The sequence below is a fragment of the Polypterus senegalus genome, chromosome 7 (assembly GCF_016835505.1).
Source record: "Polypterus senegalus isolate Bchr_013 chromosome 7, ASM1683550v1, whole genome shotgun sequence".
Classification (NCBI taxonomy): Eukaryota; Metazoa; Chordata; class Cladistia; order Polypteriformes; family Polypteridae; genus Polypterus; species Polypterus senegalus.
This window is the reverse complement of record NC_053160.1, coordinates 13160353-13181729: the sequence shown is the minus strand read 5'-3', so window position 1 is coordinate 13181729 and position 21377 is coordinate 13160353. Positions and strand designations below refer to the sequence as shown.

Genomic DNA, 21377 nt, shown 5'->3' with positions numbered 1-21377 from the left:
CTCGCTTTTCTTTATATCTTGCCTGAGCTCAGCGAGCAACACTTTCAGTTCAGATAGCTCAAATGTGCCTTCTTGTACCGTAGATGAAGCAGCAGACTCTGCTGAAGCGGTGTCCCGCTGCTCCAGTCCCGCGTGATTGCGTAACTGAAGTCGCGGACCTCCCGGCCTTTTCCAGTTTCAGGTAATCCTCTCCAATCGGCGAGCTATCCACATCTGCACTCACGATCGCACCTTCGCTCCCCTTTTCGCTCTCAGCAGGCGACGATGTAGCGGACCGTGGTCCCGAGGAGTCTGTACTTTCGCCCATCTGATCCAGGTCTGTCTCTGAGAGGCCGTATCTCGAACTAGGGCTTGCTGATCGCAGCTTGGATGTAGCTTTAGTCTTCGATTCTTTCGGACCCCCCTTCTTGTTGGCCATGTTTATATGTGTTTACATATACTGTAGCGGTCCCTCTCGGGTTGAATAAATACAGGATATCTCAGAATAATAAGCAAATAATATGAAAAATAGCACCACTGCTAGCGGAGCTCCACTTCAGACGTCCATCTCTCGCATCGGACGAGACCAACCATGACTCACTTTCATACTTTCTTAAACAGTATTTGTCATTCTGTATAATGCCTCTATATTATATACAATGCCTAGGGAAAGTACTTAACATATTAAAGTAAAACAGACATTTTATGCTTTGCCTTAAAATGTCACACATTTTATTGATTTCCAAGACATTCTATACAATACCTGCTTTTCACCCATTGGCACTAACAGATATACATGGATTCAAAAAGTATTCAGTCCCCTTCACTTTCTGGTTTTGTAGATTTAACTTTAAATGGATAAATGAGCCACTTTACACTCAATTATTCATAATGACAAAGAATTAGAAAGGTGTCATGCATGCGCGTCGGAGGATCTCCTCACAGGCTCAATCGAGATATGTCATAACCCGCCATGGTGAGAGAGGGTGCTGTCACTAACATTTTTTAAAGTGTTAAAGCCTGACAAACCTAATTATGAAACGTTATAATAGCCGACAGCTTTAATGATTTCTATTCTGTTTTTGCGCCATTGCACATTTGTTATTTTATTCTTGTGTGATAGAAGTAAGTGGGAAAGCCCGGTGTATCTAGTAGGGGGCGCTAGCTCCAATTGTTGCAGTAAGTTCTTTTGTAATTGCGGTATGTTACATAACTAAAACTATATAGATAAAATATAAAAAGGTGATACCCCTCCCTTAGTGATACGGCGGTAAGAAATCACATAGGAGAAATAACTTAGCTTTCTTTAATAATAGTTTACATGGCATAACAGACGAAGGAAGCCAATGACGACCGTCACCGAAGTGGGGGCCCGATGTATACTGTCTGCCATTTTCATCGCTGCTTTGGAAGGACTTTCCAGATCGAATGATGTTATCTCCCATCTGTCCTTTGGCTTCAAAGGTGTGCTGGGAAATGTTCCAAGGCTTTATACTCTTTGTTTATGTGCAGGCCCCCACTTCAGTGAATCATTCATCTATCCATTATCCAATCCGCTATATTCTAACTACAGGGTCACGGGGGTCTACTGGAGCCAATCCCAGCCAACATAGGGTGCAAGGCAGGAAACAAACCCCGGGCAGGGTGCCAGCCTATCTCAGGGCACACACACACCTGGGGGAAACCCACGCAGACATGGGGAGAACATGCAAACTCCACGCAGGGAGGACCCAGGAAGTGAACCAGGGTCTTTGGTGAAATTTCAGATCGCCAGTGCGCCTAACCTGTATGTCATTGGACTGTGGGAGGAAACCGGGGCACCTGGAGGAAACCCACGCAGACATGAGGAGGACACTGACCCCTACTCTCTCTTCTGTTTCTTTTTCCGGTTTCTTTGTGGTGGTCGCCTGCGCCACCTCCACCTACTCAAAGCTTCATGATGCTTCAACAATGATGGATGGATTAAAAGGCAGAAGTCTACGTGACCATTATCATCAAGTCTTTCCATGAGAACCCTAAATCCAAAGAGGACTGTTTGATTTATGTTAGGTAGACTGCCCAGAGGGGACTGGGCAGTCTGATGGTCTGGAATCCCTACAGATTTTATTTTTTTCTCCCGCCGTCTTGAGTTTTTTTTTGTTTTTTCTGTCCCCCCCTGGCCGTTGAACCTTACTCTTATTCTATGTTAATTAATGTTGACTTATTTTGCTTTCTTATTGTGTATTTTATTTTTCTATTCTTTATTATGTAAAGCACTTTGAGCTACTGTTTGTATGAAAATGTGCTATAGAAATAAATGTTGTTGTTGTTGACATGCAAACTCCACACAGGGAGGACCCGGGAAGCAAACCCAGGGCTCCTTACTGCGAGGCAGCAGCGCTACCACTGCGCCACCGTGCCTCCCAGAAAAAAAAAAAAGCATATTTAAAATGTTTGCACAGAGCACAGTGACATTATATTATAACATATATTCTGATTACAGACCCGGTTGGCACGCTAACATTTCACCTCAGGTCCTGTGGATACTAGCAGTCGATGACAGCATGGACTGTGTTAACTTTAACAGAATGTGTCTTTTCTTTTAATTGTTTCCATGAATTTTGAAATATAATTAATAGTAGACATAATAAAAAAAAACATTATTTAGCTTTCAGCCAAAACGAAAATATTGCCAGAATGTCATTTTATGTAATTGCAAAATGTTTTAATACGAATAATTAACATAATGTTACAGATCCTTGAAAAGAACTTAATATGCTATTATTATCAAATAGTAATTTTCTTTCTTTTCTTTTTTTTTGTCTGTTTTGTAGATGCCTCCGCTGCTGATGCGGAAGAACGGCTAGTTAATTACCTCCTGAGTGCAGAAAATTATAACAAACTCATTAGACCGGCAGTAAACAAAAGCCAGTTAGTGACAATAGCAATTCAAGTGTCCCTGTCACAGCTTATAAGTGTGGTAAGTACTTCATTCTGCCTTTAAAGTAAAACAAAAAAACTTTAATTGCTGTCATTTTTAATACTGCTGCTCAATCTTATTATTTCAATTTTATTTCAAAAGTGTGAATATGAGCAGCTGTCGTGATTCTCCATAAAGCTGTTTTTATCAAGTCTGACATCTTCTGACAGGTTAATTAGCATAACATTACAGTACATTGCTTATTATTGTTACTGATAATTTGGATTTCAATTTGTTGCTCATATGTGAAATATTTCTGTCATCGTGTTTTGTCTTGGTAGAGTAATATATTGCTCTACTTTCCCCTTTTGTAGTATTAATAAGTAGCCTTTGTCAGAACGCCTCTAATCTCACAGACTTACCACTGTTTATAAACTACTAGCAAAATACCCGCGCTTTGCAGCGGCGAAGTACTGCCTTAAAATTTTTATTAAGAAGAAAATTAAACCTTTTTAAACTGAGGGAAAATATGCCAATAATTATTTGTTAATGATCTCTCTGTATACCACATTGTGAGTTCAGCCCTCTGGTTGTAATATGATCGAGCTGTGCGCTGAGCTTACTCTTGAGCATGTAACTTACAGTCGGCCATGTGAACAGTAATCTTGTCTCAAATCTCACAGCTTGGACTGCTGCTGTCATAATCGGTTTGAGTTTCATGGTTTGTTTCAATTACGACAGTATTTGCAGGACTTGTGTTGAAGTGACATTCGGCATCTGTCAAGCGTTGTAAGTATACAACCGGTTTCATCGATAACTTCACATCCAGCTTTTGAGAGTTTAAACATTCATAAACATCTATGTGTCCACTACTGAAATCGTCACCTGTGAGTCTAAGATGTTTAAGAGGCATTGGCAGTTGTCGAAAGGTGAAAAATATTTGGCCATTTCGGTACACTTGAAAGTGACAACCGAACAATTCAGCGGCAGCCATCAACTCACATGCAGAACCATAGGTGAAGGGCTTAAGCATTTCACTCTTCTAGTGCTCCTGTGTAGTATAATTATCTCCTGTACCGTCATCAGTCCACACCGTGAACCTGTCCCAGTCATTCAATACATAAGACACAATGTTCCTCCGGATATCAAGAGTGAGCCGATATGGCTGTGCAATATGTAACACAAAGAATGGTAAAGGTAGGTGCCATCTCCGGACATGGTAACCACTCGGTAAGTGACGGTTCTTTGATCGATAGTGATCACCTCGATAGACATGTTAATGGAGGTACAGTTGGAACGATAAAGGAAATGGGTACCTGAACAATGTAAAGCAAGTGTAAAATACCTACACAATAACTATAATCATAATAAACAAACAATAAAACAGCGGAGAAGCCGTGGATTAAATAGAAAGGCTGTATTTATCAACAGGGAAATGTGAATCCCGTGGCGAAGCAAGGAAGGGAATGTAGAGACCGGAGCGACGGACGGCCTTATATAGGCAGGCAGCCAACAACGCGGGAGGTGTTGGGATGGGGGACTCAACGCCGCCTCACACGGTGACTGAGCTGCAGGCTAAGGACGTATATATGTACGTAAGTAGGATTCAGTTACCGTTGGGAACCCGCGTACCAAATTTCTTGAAGATGGGCCCATAAGTAACAAAGACCATTGAAAAGTTAAATATGGCGGCCGACAGTGGCATCATACCACCAAAATAAGTACGTACATCAGTTTTGGTTAGCACAGGGAAGCCACCTACCAAATTTCGTGAAGATGGAGCCATAAATAAGAAAGACAACATGGCGAACGTTGTTGACCGTTATGACCGTTACGCATAGAATTTCGAAATGAAACCTGCTTAACTTTTGTAAGTAAGCTGTAAAGAATAAGCCTGCCAAATTTCAGCCTTCTACCTACACGGGAAGTTGGAGAATTAGTGATGAGTGAGTGAGTCAGTCAGTGAGGGCTTTACCTTTAATTAGTATAGATTATAGTATATAACTTCTCCCCACCTTCCCTTCTACATATATAACCTTACACAATTAGGTGTAGTAAAAGACAAGCAGGAGTTAAGTTACAATTTAATGTACTGTATTATTGATCTATACTAATAAAAGGCAAAGCCCTCACTGACTGACTGACTCACTGACTCATCACTAATTCTCCAACTTCCCGTGTAGGTAGAAAGCTGAAATTTGGCATGCTCATTCCTTACAGCTTCCTTTCAAAGTTGGGCATTTCAAAATTCTACGCGCAATGGTCATAACTGGAAGCTATTTTTCTCCATATAATGTAATGGAGTTGAGCTCGAAAGCCGTGGGGGGCGGAGTTTCGTGTGACATCATCACGCCTCCCACGTAATCACGTGAACTGACTGTCAACGCAGTACATAGAAAACCAGGAAGAGCTCCAAAAAGCGCTGAAGAAAACATGCATTATATAATTGAGAAGGCAGTGAAACAATAAGAAGCGAGCGAGTGAGATATACTACCATATTCATGAGTGCTGCTACTTCGGAAACAAAGCACGGTGTAAACCTAAAGTTTAAATTAAGTTCATAGACAGGCTGCCGCTGGCGTTTGTCATGCCCACGGGTAATGCGGGATACAAGTTTAATGAGAGGACGCAGGATATAAACAAGAGTTTTGATCACTTTGTAACTAAGTTAAAATTACTGGTGAGGGGCTGTGCTTATGCAAATTCCGAGAGACTGTGTTTGTGGGGGATTGACAGTTAAGGCGGGTGGGGGAGTCACGTCATCATCTCCCCTCCCATTCACCTCATTTCTATCTGAGCTGAGCTCCGCAGCTGACGCAGTGTTACGACTTTGTGACGCTACCACCAAATACTCACAGAAAAATCCACAAGTTAATACACACGCTGTCTCTAGAGTTTCTCCACACTGAACCCTCCAGGCATTACTTACAAAAGGTTACATTGACAATCGTGTTACGTTATTTTTAAAATGTTTCCTTTTCTTAGCACAAGCACAGCTGTGAAGCTTCGATGCATGTGCTCCATAACACATTAAAAAATAACGCATTTAATCACACTTTGCATTCCAAGCATAGGGAAACTTTTGTCAGTGCATGATTTCCTGGTACATCGATTACATTGATCAGCGCTTCCCGATTCATTTTACCCTCGTACCCCCTTGGTTTGAGAAGAAGTATGAAAAAATATGAGGTTAACACAGAAAAACAGATCACCAATTGAAGCTTTATGAATAATTGATTCGCCATCAATAATTGTTTTGGTAAAGCCATACTCGGTGTAATCCTCCTTCCATTTTATAATTTTTCCGCCACTAGCCATGATTAAATGAATGGTAAAAAAGTAAGAGCGAAGCAAAGGTGACTTATTCGGGCAGGCAGGCGACTGCTCAATAGCTCGAATTTGGATATAAGTAGCTTCTATTTAGTCGCCAGAAATATCTTTGTTAGGAATGGAAGTTGAATTTAGTCTTTAAATTTCTATGGTGAAGAAAAAGTTATGCAATGATGACTAAATTTAACTATATAAAGTCAAAACTTGATTTAATAAAGTCACTGTCGGAATATATAAAGTCAAAACCTGAGTATATAAAGACGGCGTTGGAATATTTCGGAATATATAAAGTAAGCACTGGAATATATAAATTCAAAACTTAAATATATAAAGTCAGCGTCAGAATATACTGTATAAAGTCAGCGCTGGAATATATAAAGTCAAATCTTAAATATATAAGTCAGCGCCGGAATATATAAAGTAACGGTAAGCGCTGCAATATATAAAGTCAAAACTTCAATATATAAAGTTAGCGTCGGAATATACAAAGTCAGCGCTGGAATATCCATCCATTTCCCAACCCGTTGAATCCGACCACAGGGTCACGGGGGTCTGCTGGAGCCAATCCCAGCCAACACTGGGTGCAAGGCAGGAACCAATCCTGGGCAGGGCACATGCATCATTTTCAAAACATTAACCAATGTTTTTTTAATTTATTTTTCTGAATACGTTTTTGTTAACTTCAGAGTTCAGTTCAGAGTCGTTTCAATCAATAGATTTTGACTTTCACTTTATTTATTCAGGAGTGAGTTTATATACTCCGATGTTGACTTTATATAATCAGAAATGACTTTATAAATTCTGACGCTGACTTTATATATTCAGGTTTTGACTTTATATATTCTGACGCCGACTTTATATATTCAGAAAATCAATGTATTTGCTTGTTTGGCACCCCATAGTATATGTGTGTATATATATATGTACACACATACATATATATATACATATATATATGTAGCGGTCAGAAGCCGCTAAGATTCACACCGTCGAGAAAGACGGTGATTTATTTATTTTATATGAGGATTACCAGGGACAACCCCAGCCTTGGCACGACACACACCCACACACACACTACAGAGACAAAGAAAACACACTGGGAACTTAAACGACAAAAAAGTATAATGAAATTAAATTACTAAATGAAAACAATAATACCACCCCTGATCCCTTCGGCGATATTACAATTAACAGATAAACATGACAAACACGCAGTAAAGTCCATGTATGAAATAATAGCGGTGAAGTTATGTCCAGTGATTTGAATGAAGCGAGGGAAATGGAAAAACACAGTCCTACCGGTAGTTGCTGAAGTAAGTTGACAGATGAATGGTTCAGGAGCGCTCCTTCTTCCGTGAAAGCCAAATAATCCAGACAACGTCCTCAGTAACAGTAAACAGGTAGACGAATGATTCCAGACCCCAACAGACAACACAATCCAGGACACGAAGATGTAAAGCAGGCAAACGACAGGCAGTTCCACAGATAAATACAAGCAGCAAACGACCAAAACAAAACTTTTTCCTCTTCGTCCCCTGCCCTCCTTTTGAACCCCTCTGGCCACCTTTGCCCCCAACAGCCCTGCAAGGACTGCTGGGAGATGCAGTTCTAACCAATGGTAGCACTGCTACAATCCCCCTCCCCAGGCCGTGGTGTACGGCCGAACCAAGGCTTGAGGTTAGCGATGTTAACAGTGTCTACTTTCTTCGTCCCCGGCAATCCCCACTCTACTGCATAGGTCACTGGTCCTTTCTTTTGGACTATAGTTGCGGGCGAACCACTTCGGAGCCAGTTTAGCTGTAAATTTATCGGAGGCTTTGGAGAGGGGATGAGTCCTGATCCAGACTTTCTCCCCAACTGAGAATTGCACAGGCTTATGTCTCCGGTTGTACGACTGAGATTGTCTGGACTGGGACCTCACCATCCTCTCCTTTACCTGTTGTGTGATAAGTTGTAGTGTTTGCAAATGATCATGTATTGAGGTGTCTGGATTGGGTGGTTTATGATTAATTACCTCTCTAGTGGACCGTTTAGCTGTCTGCCTAAAGCTAACAATGCAGGGGTCTCACCCGTAACCTCGTGCACCGCCGTGTTCAATGCGAACCGCAGCTCAGGCAGCCACTTTGTCCAATCCTGATGATGGTCTCCGGCGAAGGATGCAATCATTGTCTTCAGGGTCCGGTTCACCCGCTCAGTGCGATTAGATTGGGGATGGTACGCTGTTGTCTTCAGGTGCACCACCCCCCATTGCTTCCAAAATTCTTCGCCTCTGAGCTGGTAAACTGCGGGCCCCGGTCTGAGATGATGTTCTTCGGCACCCCCCATCGGGTAAAGATCTCATCCTTCAGGGTGGAACATATCTTCTTGGCTGTGGCATTAGCCATGGGAATAGCTCCACCCATCGGGTAAAATAGTCCACAACCACCATCAGGTAGGTCTTCCGGTCCTTACTAGTGGGTAATGGTCCCATTAGGTCCACGCCTAGGCTCTCCCCCGGGGTAGTGATGGTTACTGGCTGGAGTTGACCTGAGGGGAGACCAGGTGGGGTTTTGTATTGCTGACAGGTGGTACAAGTCTGGACATGGGACCAGGCGTCTTTGCGTATCGTCGGCCACCATGCCACCTCCAAGACTTTAAACAGTGTCTTAGTACGTCCAAGGTGACCACCGATCGGGCTGTCATGGTAATACTGTAGGAACTTGGGCACGTATGTCTCGGGCACTACCAACTGATAATGGTAACCCCGGTCTTTTGTTGGAACACAGCGATAGAGTGCCCCTTGAAGTTCCCTATAATGTATGCGGTCAGACCTCCCCCCTGAGCCCTCTCTCAACCCCTGACACACAGGACTGGCTGCTTGAGAGTGAACAATTTCCTGCATGTTCAGGGGAAGATCAGGCCAAGGGTTAGAGACCGATACCGCACATACCATCGGTGCGGGCTCGTGCACCCGGGATAAGGCATCGGGCACCACATTAGCACAACCCTTCCGATAGCACACCCTGAGCGTGAACTGTTGGAGGCGCAAAACCCACCTTGTTAGCCTAGGCGTGGTCTTCGGCAATTGAATGCCCAGGTCAGAGCCCTATGGTCGGTGTAGACTTCAAAGGATGTCCCCTCCAGGAAGTGACGCCACTTTTCCACGGCCCACACGACAGCGAGGCATTCCTTCTCGGTGGTGGAATAATTATACTCGGTGCCCTTCAGTGACCGTGAAGCATAGGCCACCACTCTCTCTTCTCCTTGGTTAGTTTGAGCAAGAACGGCGCCGAGTCCGAGGTCACTTGCGTCTGTGTGGACCTGAAAGGTTAATTTGGGATCAGGCTGTGCCAGGACTGGAGGTGATATCAATGCCTGTTTAAGTCTTTCAAAGGAGTCCTGGCACGTTGGTGACCACTCCCAGGGGGATCCCTTCCTCAGCAGCTGGAACAAAGGGGCAGCGATGTCAGCAAACCCATGCACAAATTTGTGGAACCACCCAGCCATCCCCAGGAAGCGCTGGAGACTTTTACCTCCTGGGGCTGGGTAGTCCAAGATGGACTTAATTTTCTTTGGGTCTACCGGACCCGTCTGCCGACACCAAATGGCGAGGAAGTTTAGATGGTCCTGTAGAAATCTACACTTGCGGTGTTGAGTGTCAGATGAGCCTTCTGCAGTCGCTGGAAGATGTGATCAAGGTCCTTCAGATGTTGTGAGACAGATGGGGAGAATACGATGATGTCATCAATATACACGAAACAGGTCTTTCCAATGAGTCCCCGGAGGACCTGCTCCATAAGCCGTTGGAATGACGCCCCAGCGTTTTTAAGTCCAAAGGGCATCACCCGAAACTGGAACAACCCCTCGGGTGATGACGGCAGTCTTCTCCATACTACTCTTCCCCATCCTCACCTGCCAATACCGGACTTCAGATCAAGGGAGCTGAAAACCACTGCCCCATGCAAAGATTCCAAGATGTCATGAATGAGGGGCATGGGGTAAGCGTCATCTAAGGTCTTCTTGTTCAGCTCCCGATAGTCAACACAGAATCGGTAGGTCCCGTCGGCCTTCTGAGCGAGCACCGCAGGGCTAGCCCAAGGCGAGGTGGAAGGCTCAATGACCCCATCCGCCAACATCTGGTCGACCCACTCCTTGATTATTCCTCTTTTCAGAGGCGACACTCTGTAAGCTCTGTGCCGAACAGGGACAGGGTCGACTGTGTGAATGTGGTGACACACCACCTCAGTCCGACCCAATTTGTCCGTCCACACAGAGTGCCACCTCCTAAGCAGCGGCTGAACAAGCTCCGGCTGTTCAAGAATAGCCTTCTCTACTGGGCTGGGCTCGTCCACCAACTGCGCGAGGTAATAACACAAGTTAGGCCAAACCAGATTACTTTGAGCCTTCGTCCCAAACCGATGGACTCCACCCCGGCAACTCATACTCCAGCGCGACAGATGGATGGTAAGACCTACCGACACCAGAGAGTCCATTCCCAGTAACAAGGGCATTGACAGATGGTCATCTTCCAGGATGTAAACTTCTGTCTCCCAGTGTGTCTCATGTAAGCAGAACCTCATGGGAACCCTGCCCTTTGCCCGTCGCCCTTCCATCCGCAAGAAAGAATTTTACTTTTGCACTTTCCCTTAACTGCTCATGAGGCACTTTAAGCTTTTCCCACAAGCTGTATTTCATAAGGGTATAAGTGCTCCCTGTATCTACGACTGCCTCTCCAGTGACACCCCGCACTTGTATGGGCACCACTAAGAGGGGCAAGGTGGCTTGCACCAAGGTGAGATCGGCCCGGGGATCCACTGGGGCTTTCCCTCGTGGTTTCGGACAGGGGACATCTCAAGACGTGAGACCCTTCGAGACCCACTCAGCCCGATAGCCGCCCAATCCTTTTCCACTCGGGACCCCACCTTCACCAACTCATCGACCGATTTCACGACCCCCCTCAGAGTAGCAGCCACCCGAGGGTCACATGCATCAAGGACACGTCGCAATATCTCTTCCTCACGCATGTCAGATCGCCACTTCAGACACAACGCACGGAATTCAAAGACAAAGTCCCGGAGGCTCTGCGATGGTTTTTGCACAAAGGTCCGGAGCTTTTCTTCCAACAGCGCCTGGTATTCGTCAGAGAGGAACGCATTCAGGAAAGCAGCGCGAAACTCCGCCCAGGAGTTGTATTTGTGCCGCTCAGCAAACCACCAAGAGCGTGCCGGCCCGCTGAGTGCCGTGTTCAGGAATCCCCGCAGCTCGGCTCCACTCAGAGGATGCAGCTCCACGAACACGTCGACCTCCTCTACAAAGTCGACAATGCCCGTGGGTGCACACTGAGGGGCCAGCTTTGGAAACTCCATCCGCGGTACCGCGGACGGACAAGGCCGACTGTCCCCAGTCGTTCCTCACTCCCGCTACAGGAGTCGACTGCCCCAGTGGCTGCGTGACGGCACGCCAGCTCTCTTGCACCTGCCTCCTGATCTCCTCTCTCATATTGGCTTCCAGGCGCTGCACACACTTCGCGAAGGACTGCTCCAGGCGCTGCACCCTCACAACCGCCTCTCCGAAACTTCGGGCGGCCGTGGCATCGATAAGATCATGGACAGTTTCATCACGATTTAGAAAACTGCGGGCGATGTCATCAACCCGCGTCTCTAGCTGTTCTAGGCGCAACGTCAGGTCTTGCAGAAGCTGTCCCTCGCTGATCTCGGGCTGCTCCGGACTGGAGACACAAAGGGTATCCAGCAGGCTCAACTCCTCCTCGAGAGGGCTCTGACCGTAACGTGGCGCGCCTAGGCAGCGGACGACATCAACCAGCGGTTCACTAAGTTCAAGTTCCTCGCCCTGCACTGCGCTTACAACAGACATGCTTCTGAAAGAGTGTAGTGAAGTCGCACTAGAAGGTGTCGTAAATAACCCTGGCTCCTACCCGGCTCGCCAAAATCTGTAGCGGTCAGAAGCCGCTAAGATTCACACCGTCGAGAAAGACGGTGATTTATTTATTTTATATGAGGATTACCAGGGACAACCCCAGCCTTGGCACGACACACACACACACACACTACAGAGACAAAGAAAACCACTGGGAACTTAAGCGACAAAAAGTATAATGAAATTAAATTACTAAATGAAAACAATAATACCACCCCTGATCCCTTCGCGATATTACAATTAACAGATAAACATGACAAACACGCAGTAAAGTCCATGTATGAAATAATAGCGGTGAAGTTATGTCCAGTGATTTGAATGAAGCGAGGGAAATGGAAAAACACAGTCCTACCGGTAGTTGCTGAAGTAAGTTGACAGATGAATGGTTCAGGAGCGCTCCTTCTTCCGTGAAAGCCAAATAATCCAGACAACGTCCTCAGTAACAGTAAACAGGTAGACGAATGATTCCAGACCCCAACAGACAACACAATCCAGGACACGAAGATGTAAAGCAGGCAAACGACAGGCAGTTCCACAGATAAATACAAGCAGCAAACGACCAAAACAAAACTTTTTCCTCTTCGTCCCCTGCCCTCCTTTTGAACCCCTCTGGCCACCTTTGCCCCCAACAGCCCTGCAAGGACTGCTGGGAGATGCAGTTCTAACCAATGGTAGCACTGCTACATATATATATATATATATATATATATATATATATATATATATATATATATATATATATATGTGTCAGCAACACTCATATCAATGACAAAACAATTACATTAACAATCATGTTACGTTATTTTTAACATTTTTCCTTTTCTTTTTTATAACTTCTTTAACACACTACTTCTCCGCTGCGAAGCGCGGGTATTCTGCTAGTGATATTCATAAATAATAACAATATGCAAAGTACATTTGAATATTGGCAACCATACAACCTGATAAAATGCTGATGTGTAGTTTCAGGCAGCACACAGACATGTTAGTTACTTAAAATGCCTCTAGTTAAGGCAGCATTTGTGGTCAGCTTTCTACAGAGCAGGTCCCGTGCCTGTTTCAATATGGCTGCCGAGCTGTGCTCTTCATTGTGTTGTCCTTTCACTTCATGGATCAGTTTGGTAAGAGAGAGAGAGTGAGTAAAGCAAGCTAATTTATAGATGCTCTGTCCAACCCCTAGAGCCAATAGGACATTGTAGTAAAAGGTTTCTGATTACAAGACAGTTCCAAACAGCCATACTTCAGACCAATGGGGGGATAGATAGATAGTGTGGAGGAGGAACAATCTCCTCAGTCTGTCAGTGGAGCAGGACGGTGACAGCAGTCTGTCTGTCACTGAAGCTGCTCCTCTGTCTGGAGATGATCCTGTTCAGTGGACGCAGTGGATTCTCCATTATTGACAGGAGCCTGCTCAGCGCTCGTCGCTCTGCCACGGATGTCAAACTGTCTAGCTCCGTGCCTACAATAGAGCCTGCCTTCCTCACCAGTTTGTCCAGGCATGAGGTGTCCCTCTTCTTTATGCTGCCTCCCCAGCACACCGCCACGTAGAATAGGGCACTCGCCACAACCGTCTGATAGAACATCTGCAGCATCTTATTGAAGAGGTTGAAGGACGGCAGCCTTCTAATGAAGTATAGTCAGCTCTGTACGCTCTTGCACAGAGCATCAGTATTGGCAGTCCAGTCCAATTTATCATCCAGCTGCACTCCCAGGTATTTCTAGGTCTGTACCCTCAGCACACAGTCAACTCTAATGATCACAGGGTCCATGAGGGGCCTTGTCCTCCTAAAATCCACCACCAGCTCCTTGGTTTTGATGGTATTCAGTTGTAGGTGGTTTGAGTCGCACCATAAAACATCTTAACATAACATTATCTTAACATAGAACATCTTTACACCTGTCATCCCCCAAAACCATATGTTAAGGTAAAACTTGGCAGTTAGGCAGCCTGGCTTTCCTATGGGGGTTGGAAGACTTTAGCAGAGACACACTTGCCAAACTGGTTTTAGGCACTCCCCAACCCTAGTGTTAAGTTCACTTTCCTGACTTAGTCCTGGTGGGGGAGGGAGGTTGTAAACATGAATGCTTCTCGCTAATTTTACATTGCTTTGTCTAAATTACAAATAAAGACATACAAAATATTTATCAACTTACTAGCAGATTACCCAGTGGCTTCGCTCACTGAGCAGAAGGAAAAAAATATAAAATGCATAATCTGGAGGAATTTGTGGCTTGCATCAGGCAACTGACGCCTGTGTGACGTGGTAGTCTGTGAAGACTGCATCTGTCGAATCCTATTCTGTTCAGCACGTTGTTCGGGTGTTTGTGAGGCCCTCAATTGTGATCGTCGTATACGTTGATCAGCGAGCCTTCTCTCTCGATTTGCTTCAGTCTCACTTTCTCTGTGTAACCTGACTCTTTTTGTCGATGTTGACAGTTCCTGAACTTCCCCAATAAATCTTTTTTTTGGGGTTTGCCCCAGTATTTTAAATGTCAGCATAAACCTAGACTGTTCGGTAGGAGCCGTGCTGCCAAATGATGTCATCTGAAAACACGAATTGTATTTCGTAATGTTCTGTAGAAAATGAGGTGAATGTGGATTTGCGCCAGAAATAAGAGACAAGAACGGTACAGATGGATGGCTAAAAGAGAACAACACATCACATCAAGAGGTATTTTCTTGAGACAAAGATTAATAAGATGGCTAAGAGATGGTATGCGAGTGTCTTCTACGAAAGCCAGAGGGGCAGCAAGCACAGGTGAGCGTCCTCTTCTCTGCTGGTTTGAGTTGTTTTTTATCCCAAAGACTACATTCAGCTAGTTAATTTTAAATGTAAAATACAAAATAGTTGATCACACAAGTATTCACCCCCCTTCAAGTCAGTATTTAGCAGAAGCACCTTTGGCAGCCATGAGATCTCAGAATCTGTGTGCTCGGATCTTTGTCTCTCTTACTATAAGCGTTGCACACCTGAAAACTGCACTTTTAACTCCAATGTTATTTGCCAAACTAATCAAGCTCTGTAAGGTTGATTGGGGATTGTGAGTGATCGGCCTTTTTCAAGCCAGAAATGGTGAATTTGAATGGAGACCTGTGTTCATATTTATCAAGTGTCTCAGAATTAGTCTTAGGAATTGTACTAAAAGTCAGACTACGATATTAATTTGTTCTACCACAGAGTAGGAGAGGAGAAGCAGTTATGACTGGCGGGCTTTATTGACTGGTGAACTTTTTTGGGCTGAATGGCCTGTCCTCGTCTAGATTGTTCTAATGTACTAAAGTGTCCTACACTTCTTAGAATGAATGATGTCATAATTACACAACACCCAAATCTGCAAAATGGCATTCATGAAGAAGTTTTGTAATTTCCCTAGAAATCCTGAGGATGCTTTGTAGTTTTCTGATAGTAATGCAAGGACTTTACTGCATAGATGATGGTGATGATCCCTCTATTGTAATAAAAAAATCTTGGGAAGAGAGATGAGACGTGACTTTCTCAGAGAGACACTTTCACGTCCCTCAAGACGAGAATTTGTGCCAAGAGATTTAACCACGCCCGGGGTCGGAAATAAAAGACAAAGAGTAGATGACAAAGTAGAACTTCATTAAGAATTCAATAACGTTGGCATGACACACATGCAGAACAGGTTAAACATAATGGAAGTGTGAAAATTTAAAGGTCTCAAAAAAATGATAGTAAAGATCACATCAGTGCAAACAAACAGAAATTATTACTTGGTGAAATAACGGAACAGCAAAAAGAGATCAAATATATTGTTTGAATTTCAACGTTAAGACAGAGACTTGTAGATTGTCTAATTCGTGTTGTCATCTAGGAAAAGTAGTGTTTCTTCTCAATGAGGAGGCGTATCCACGAGAATTAAAAGATTTGTTGTTTGGTGAAAGTGAAATCCACATATGCTGTCACCCTTGGGTCATAGAGTTGCAAAGATACACAGAAGATTTTAGAGACAGAAACTTTATTCATACACTTCAAACAAACATAAGTCTCTTTCGGGGTGAATCATGCTCCGTGTGTAGTCGGACGGCACAGCTCCGTCTCTCAATTAAAAGAATAGAAAATATTCCTCTTCATAGGGGTGTGCTTCAGGAGCAAGACCCCCAACAGGAGCAGAGGATGTCTGGGGGAGAAGACAGACAAGGCAGTGAGACAAAAGGACAGTATTTGTTTCCCATTGTATCACCGTTTAAGAGGGGGTTTTGGAGGAGCGACTGCATCTTCTTGGGGTGCGTTCAACCTCCCCTGCTTCACAACACAAGCGGCGGAGATGTGAAGTGGCTGGCGCGTAGTGCTGGCGGTTGTCAAACGAACTGAGCAGAGGGCGAAGCACCCTAGTGATGACCTCATTTAGAGCTTTACTTACCTCAGCAGTGACATTAGAACACTCTAGACGAGAACAGGCCTTTCAGCCCAACAAAGCTCGCCAGTCCTATCCACTTATTTCTTCCAAAAAAACATCAAGTCGAGTTTTGAAAGTCCCTAAAGTCTTCCTGTCTACCACACTAGCTTATTCCAAGCGTCTATCATTGTTTGCGTAAAGAAAAACTTCCTAATGCTTGTGCGAACTTTACCCTTCACAAGTTTCCAACTGTGTCCCCGTGTTCTTGATGAGCTAATTTTAAAGTCATTGTCTTGATCCACTGGACTAATTCCTTTCATAATTTTAAATCTTCAATCATGTCACCTCTTAATCTTCTTTTGCTTAAACTGTAAAGGCTCAGCTCTTTCAATCTTTCTTCATAATTCAACCCCTGTAGTCCCTGAATCAGCCTGGTCGCTCTTCTCTGGACCTTCTCTAGTGCTGCTATGTCCTTTTTGTAGCCTGGAGATCAAAACTGCACCCAGCACTCCAGATGAGGCCTCACCAGTGTGTTATAAAGCTTGAGCAGAACCTTCTTGGACTTGTACTGCACACATCAAGGCGCTATATAAACTGACATTCTGTTAGCCTTCTTAATGGCTTCTGAATACTGTCTTTCAGTCGATATGACTCCTAAATGCTTCTCATAAGGGGTACTTTCGATTTTCTGACCGCCCGTTGTGTATTTAAACCTAACATGTGTAATACTTTACAGTTACTGACATTAAATTTCATTTGCCACAAATCTGCCCAAGCCTGTAGTCTATTCAAGTTCTTCTGTAATGATATAATGGATTCCAAATTACTGTATCTGTTAATCCGCCTATCTTGGTATCATCTGCAAACTTAACACTAGAATTAACAAAGCGAAAGTGAAGCACCAGAGAAAAAGATTAAAGAAGCCTCTTAGTTAATAGTTATCTATCTATCTATCTATCTATCTATCTATCTATCTATCTATCTATCTATCTATCTATCTATCTATCTATCTATCTATCTATCTATCTATCTATCTATCTATTACAGAGTGCTTTTCACTTCTATCTATCTGTCTGTCTGTTTGTAGCTGGAAATCCACAAAGGGAGCAAATGAATCATGTGTCTTAAAATATTTTTTTTTCTTAAGCTTTCAACCAGGAACCATCATCAGAGAAAAATGATTAGAATTACATGAATCCAATGCAATATATATTAAATAAGGAGGGGAGGATAGGTGTATGTGGTGGTAGGGTTGGGGGGATTGATGAGGTGGGGTTCAGAGGATGCTGGTTATGATGTCTCCATGTATATACAATACAATTTATTTTTTTGCATAGCCCAGAATCACACAAGTGCCGCAATGGGCTTTAACAGGCCCTGCCTCTTGACAGCCCCTCAGCCTTGACTCTCTAAGAAGACAAGGAAAAACTCCCAAAAAAACCTTGTAGGGAAGAAATGGAAGAAACCTTGGGAAAGGCAGTTCAAAGAGAGACCCATTTCCAGGTAGGCTGGGCGTGCAGTGGGTGTCAAAAGAAGGGGGACAATACAATACACAGAACAGAACCAATCCTCAATACAGCATAAAAATAACAATTTTAGAAGTACGGAGCAGAATATAACAGTAGATGATATCACATAATAAGATTTGGATATTTTTAGAGTCCTGGAAACCTCATCCATCAAACTGCCTCCTCCATTTGGCCATTCCATGGCTGAAACAGCGCTGGGCCAGCCAATCCGATGAAAGGACCCCTCTTTCCCATGATTCCTGTGATTCTCCATCAGGGATGATTTTACCTTAGGCAGGCAAAACAACTTGGCAGGTGGGCCGTGGCACCTAGTGCCACATTTGAGTACCAAAAACAGAAACAGAATAGTTGAGGGTTAGTATTCAGTTATAACTATCATGTTATTTATGTTTTAGTGCTAATGACTAACAACCGAGATGGAGTCTGTACAGTTAATCAGCAGCTCTAGTCAGGATATGCTAAACTGAAGTAGTGAGTCTTCAGCCGGGATTTAAAGGCTGAGACCGAAGGAGCATCTCTTATAGAAGCAGGCAGACCATTCCACAGTTTAGGGGCCCTGTAACTAAAAGCTATTATATATTTAATTTTGCTATTTTCTTTAATTCTTTGTCGCGGTAAGACATATCGGCAATCAACAATAGAAAAGTTGCTGCCGGAATCAAACAAGGCTTCAATTTTATAGCCATTAATGACTATAGGTCCCATATTTGATAACGTCAGGGGGTTGGCCATAGTGCACAAACCATCCCTCCCCCTCCACCTACAGTCCGCGACCTGGGAACTCAGAAACAGGCTCCGATTTATGTTGAAGAGACTTATTTTGTAGGATGTAATCTCTAGGAAATCCACTAGAGGACTGTTCTGTTCTCACATATATCGAGGCTGTATAAGCTCTTCTATCCATCCTTCCATTTTCTAACCCGCTGAATCTTAACACAGGGACATGGGGGTCTGCTGGAGCCAATCCCAGCCAACACAGGGCACAAAGCAGGAACCAGTCCCAGGCAGGGAGTCAACCCACCACAGGACATACACAATACACCCACACACCAAGCACACACTAGGGCCAATTTACAATTGCCAATCCACCTAACCTGCATGTCTTTGGACTGTGGGAGGAAACCCACGCAGACACGGGGAGAATATGCAAACTCCACGCAGGGAGGACCCGGGAAGTGAACCCAGGTCTCCTAACTGTGAGGCAGCAGCGCCACCGTGCCGCCCATAAAGTTCTTGGGAAGGCCCTGAAGAAAAATAAACCAGGCTACCTGCTGTACTATTTGGCAGGTGGTCAGTTCAAATGCCATAAGGCCACCTGCTCCCAGAGGGTCATAGCCTGCCTCTGGATTGATCTCTCTGGATCAAATTCCCATTCTTTTATTATTCCTGCCTGCTGGACTGGGGATAGCCCATATTTAACTGGGACCTCAGATCCAATGGGTGGCTCAGCTCTCTCCTCCGAGAGAGCATAATAAGCCCTTTTCATTTCATCCCCAGAAGCCAGCCTACGTCTGTGTGTCCCTTTCACACTCTCCCCTTGGCAGGTTACAAGCCCGGTTTTGTATTTTGGGAGCGGAGCCTGTACTGAGTCCTTCCTGACTCCCAAACACACTCCCCCCGCCCCAGAAACTCAGTCCCGGTACTTTCCTACCTGGTTTCTTATATGTTGATGTCCTGGTTTCTTCTGGGACTTCATCCTGCCAGCTACGCCACTGTGATAATAATTAGACCAATACATCATTTAGGTTTTGGGCAGCCACCAGTATATTGTTTTCCTGGCAGCAAAAGTTAGAGTTTTTAAGTGCACGGTGTGTGCATAGAACAGAAAAAGGCCAGAATCAGAAGTGATGTCTTCTGGATCGGAGGTAATGTCGGCAAAGGGGCTGGCACTGGAGGTGGTGTCTTCTTGTTCAGAATTGATGTCAACAAAGGGGTCAGCACTGGAAGTGATGTCTTCTGATGCACCGGAAACCTTGCAGGATTTTCCAGATAAGGTCTGTAGGGCCCTGAGAAAGACAGTCAGCACACTCTGCCACCCCCTGGTCGGATGTTTTATTACAATTACCTAGGCCCTTTATCTGCCTCCTACTCGCACGTGTGTGACATTATCTATCTATCTATCTATCTATCTATCTATCTATCTATCTATCTATCTATCTATCTATCTATCTATCTATCTATCTATCTATCACTTCATTGTTGTCATTGTTTGTTGGAATGTGTGTGCCGATCTCTTCCTGAACATCATTTTCAACAAATCCTAGTGAGTTAGGACAGTTCAAAAGCTTTCCTGAATCCTAGTGACGTTAGGAGTTTCAAAAATTAGGAAAACTGATGAAATACTACAACTCCTTCTTCTAAGGATAGGACCATATGTGTGCCGCACTGACTTTTTTGAGCCAGTTTGGGACATTTTCTTCCTTTGAGATAATCGGCATAGATCTCTGAAAAGTGGTCCAACTGAATGGCAAATGTCAAATTGATCACATAAGTATACACCCACTTTATTATGAATCGTGGTAGATTTCACCTTCAGATAAAAATGCCAGGATTGATAACAAGGTGCTTTAATGAAGGGAGCTTTGCCTCCTATTCTCTCATGGAGACCATTTAAACACCAGGCACCTAGGTCATTAATTCAGACTGTGTGACTTATGACGTTCCTTATCAATTAGGAGCCATCACTCCTCACACAATTAAAATAACTGAATAAATAATGTACTGAGAAAAAGAAACAAACTATCCCCTCTACAGTATGAACTTGTAAATCAACCACTAGCTGTAGTGTATACCAAGTACTGTTTAGTTATTCACGATATATGTCATTTGGGGGCAACGTATGTTGTAACAAGAGCTAGGATTTAAGAGAAACAGAGATGTCACTCAGTTATTAGCAGTACAGTCGTTAATTATTTCGTTAAACACAGACACCCTCTGAATCCAACTTCCACCGATGTTAGGGCCACAGGAGATACCCCACAAATAATAAATGTGCACCTTGACACTTGACTTGAACTAGCGGTTCCTTAGCAAACAGAGTCTCAATACCACCAAATGCCCACTGTGGGGAAGAGGTGGACCATCAAACCCAAGGCTAGTCTCATAAAGGGCAAACATAGAATGCTCTGAAAACAGTGAAGCTACGAAAGGCATAGCAGGGATTGTCTGAAAAATCCAATGTACTCCAAGAGAAATGTGTCCCAATTCACAGAAGTCCAAAACACAGCGTACAGTGCTGTAAAATCACACAAGCACAGGATAATCACAATAGAAACTCACCAACAGCAACGCATTCAATGAACCGCAAGGGATCTGTAGGTTTTCCCTTGACGGTGATGGCCAGGTGGCTCCTGCTTTTTGGG

At 44.1% G+C, this 21377-nt stretch overlaps 1 protein-coding gene across 2 annotated transcripts in view; it reads left to right on the top strand.

The window, feature by feature from the left end:
- chrnb5a (cholinergic receptor, nicotinic, beta 5a) overlaps nt 1-21377 on the top strand; it is a 181146-nt gene that overhangs the window by 93481 nt on the left and 66288 nt on the right. Inside the window, exon 2 of one of the 2 annotated variants that reach the window (XM_039758232.1) lies at nt 2793-2938. In XM_039758232.1, the coding sequence (XP_039614166.1) occupies nt 2793-2938 (146 nt within the window). Of the gene's footprint in view, nt 1-2792; nt 2939-21377 lie in introns of those variants that run through there. The other variant, XM_039758233.1, reaches the window with a different exon arrangement.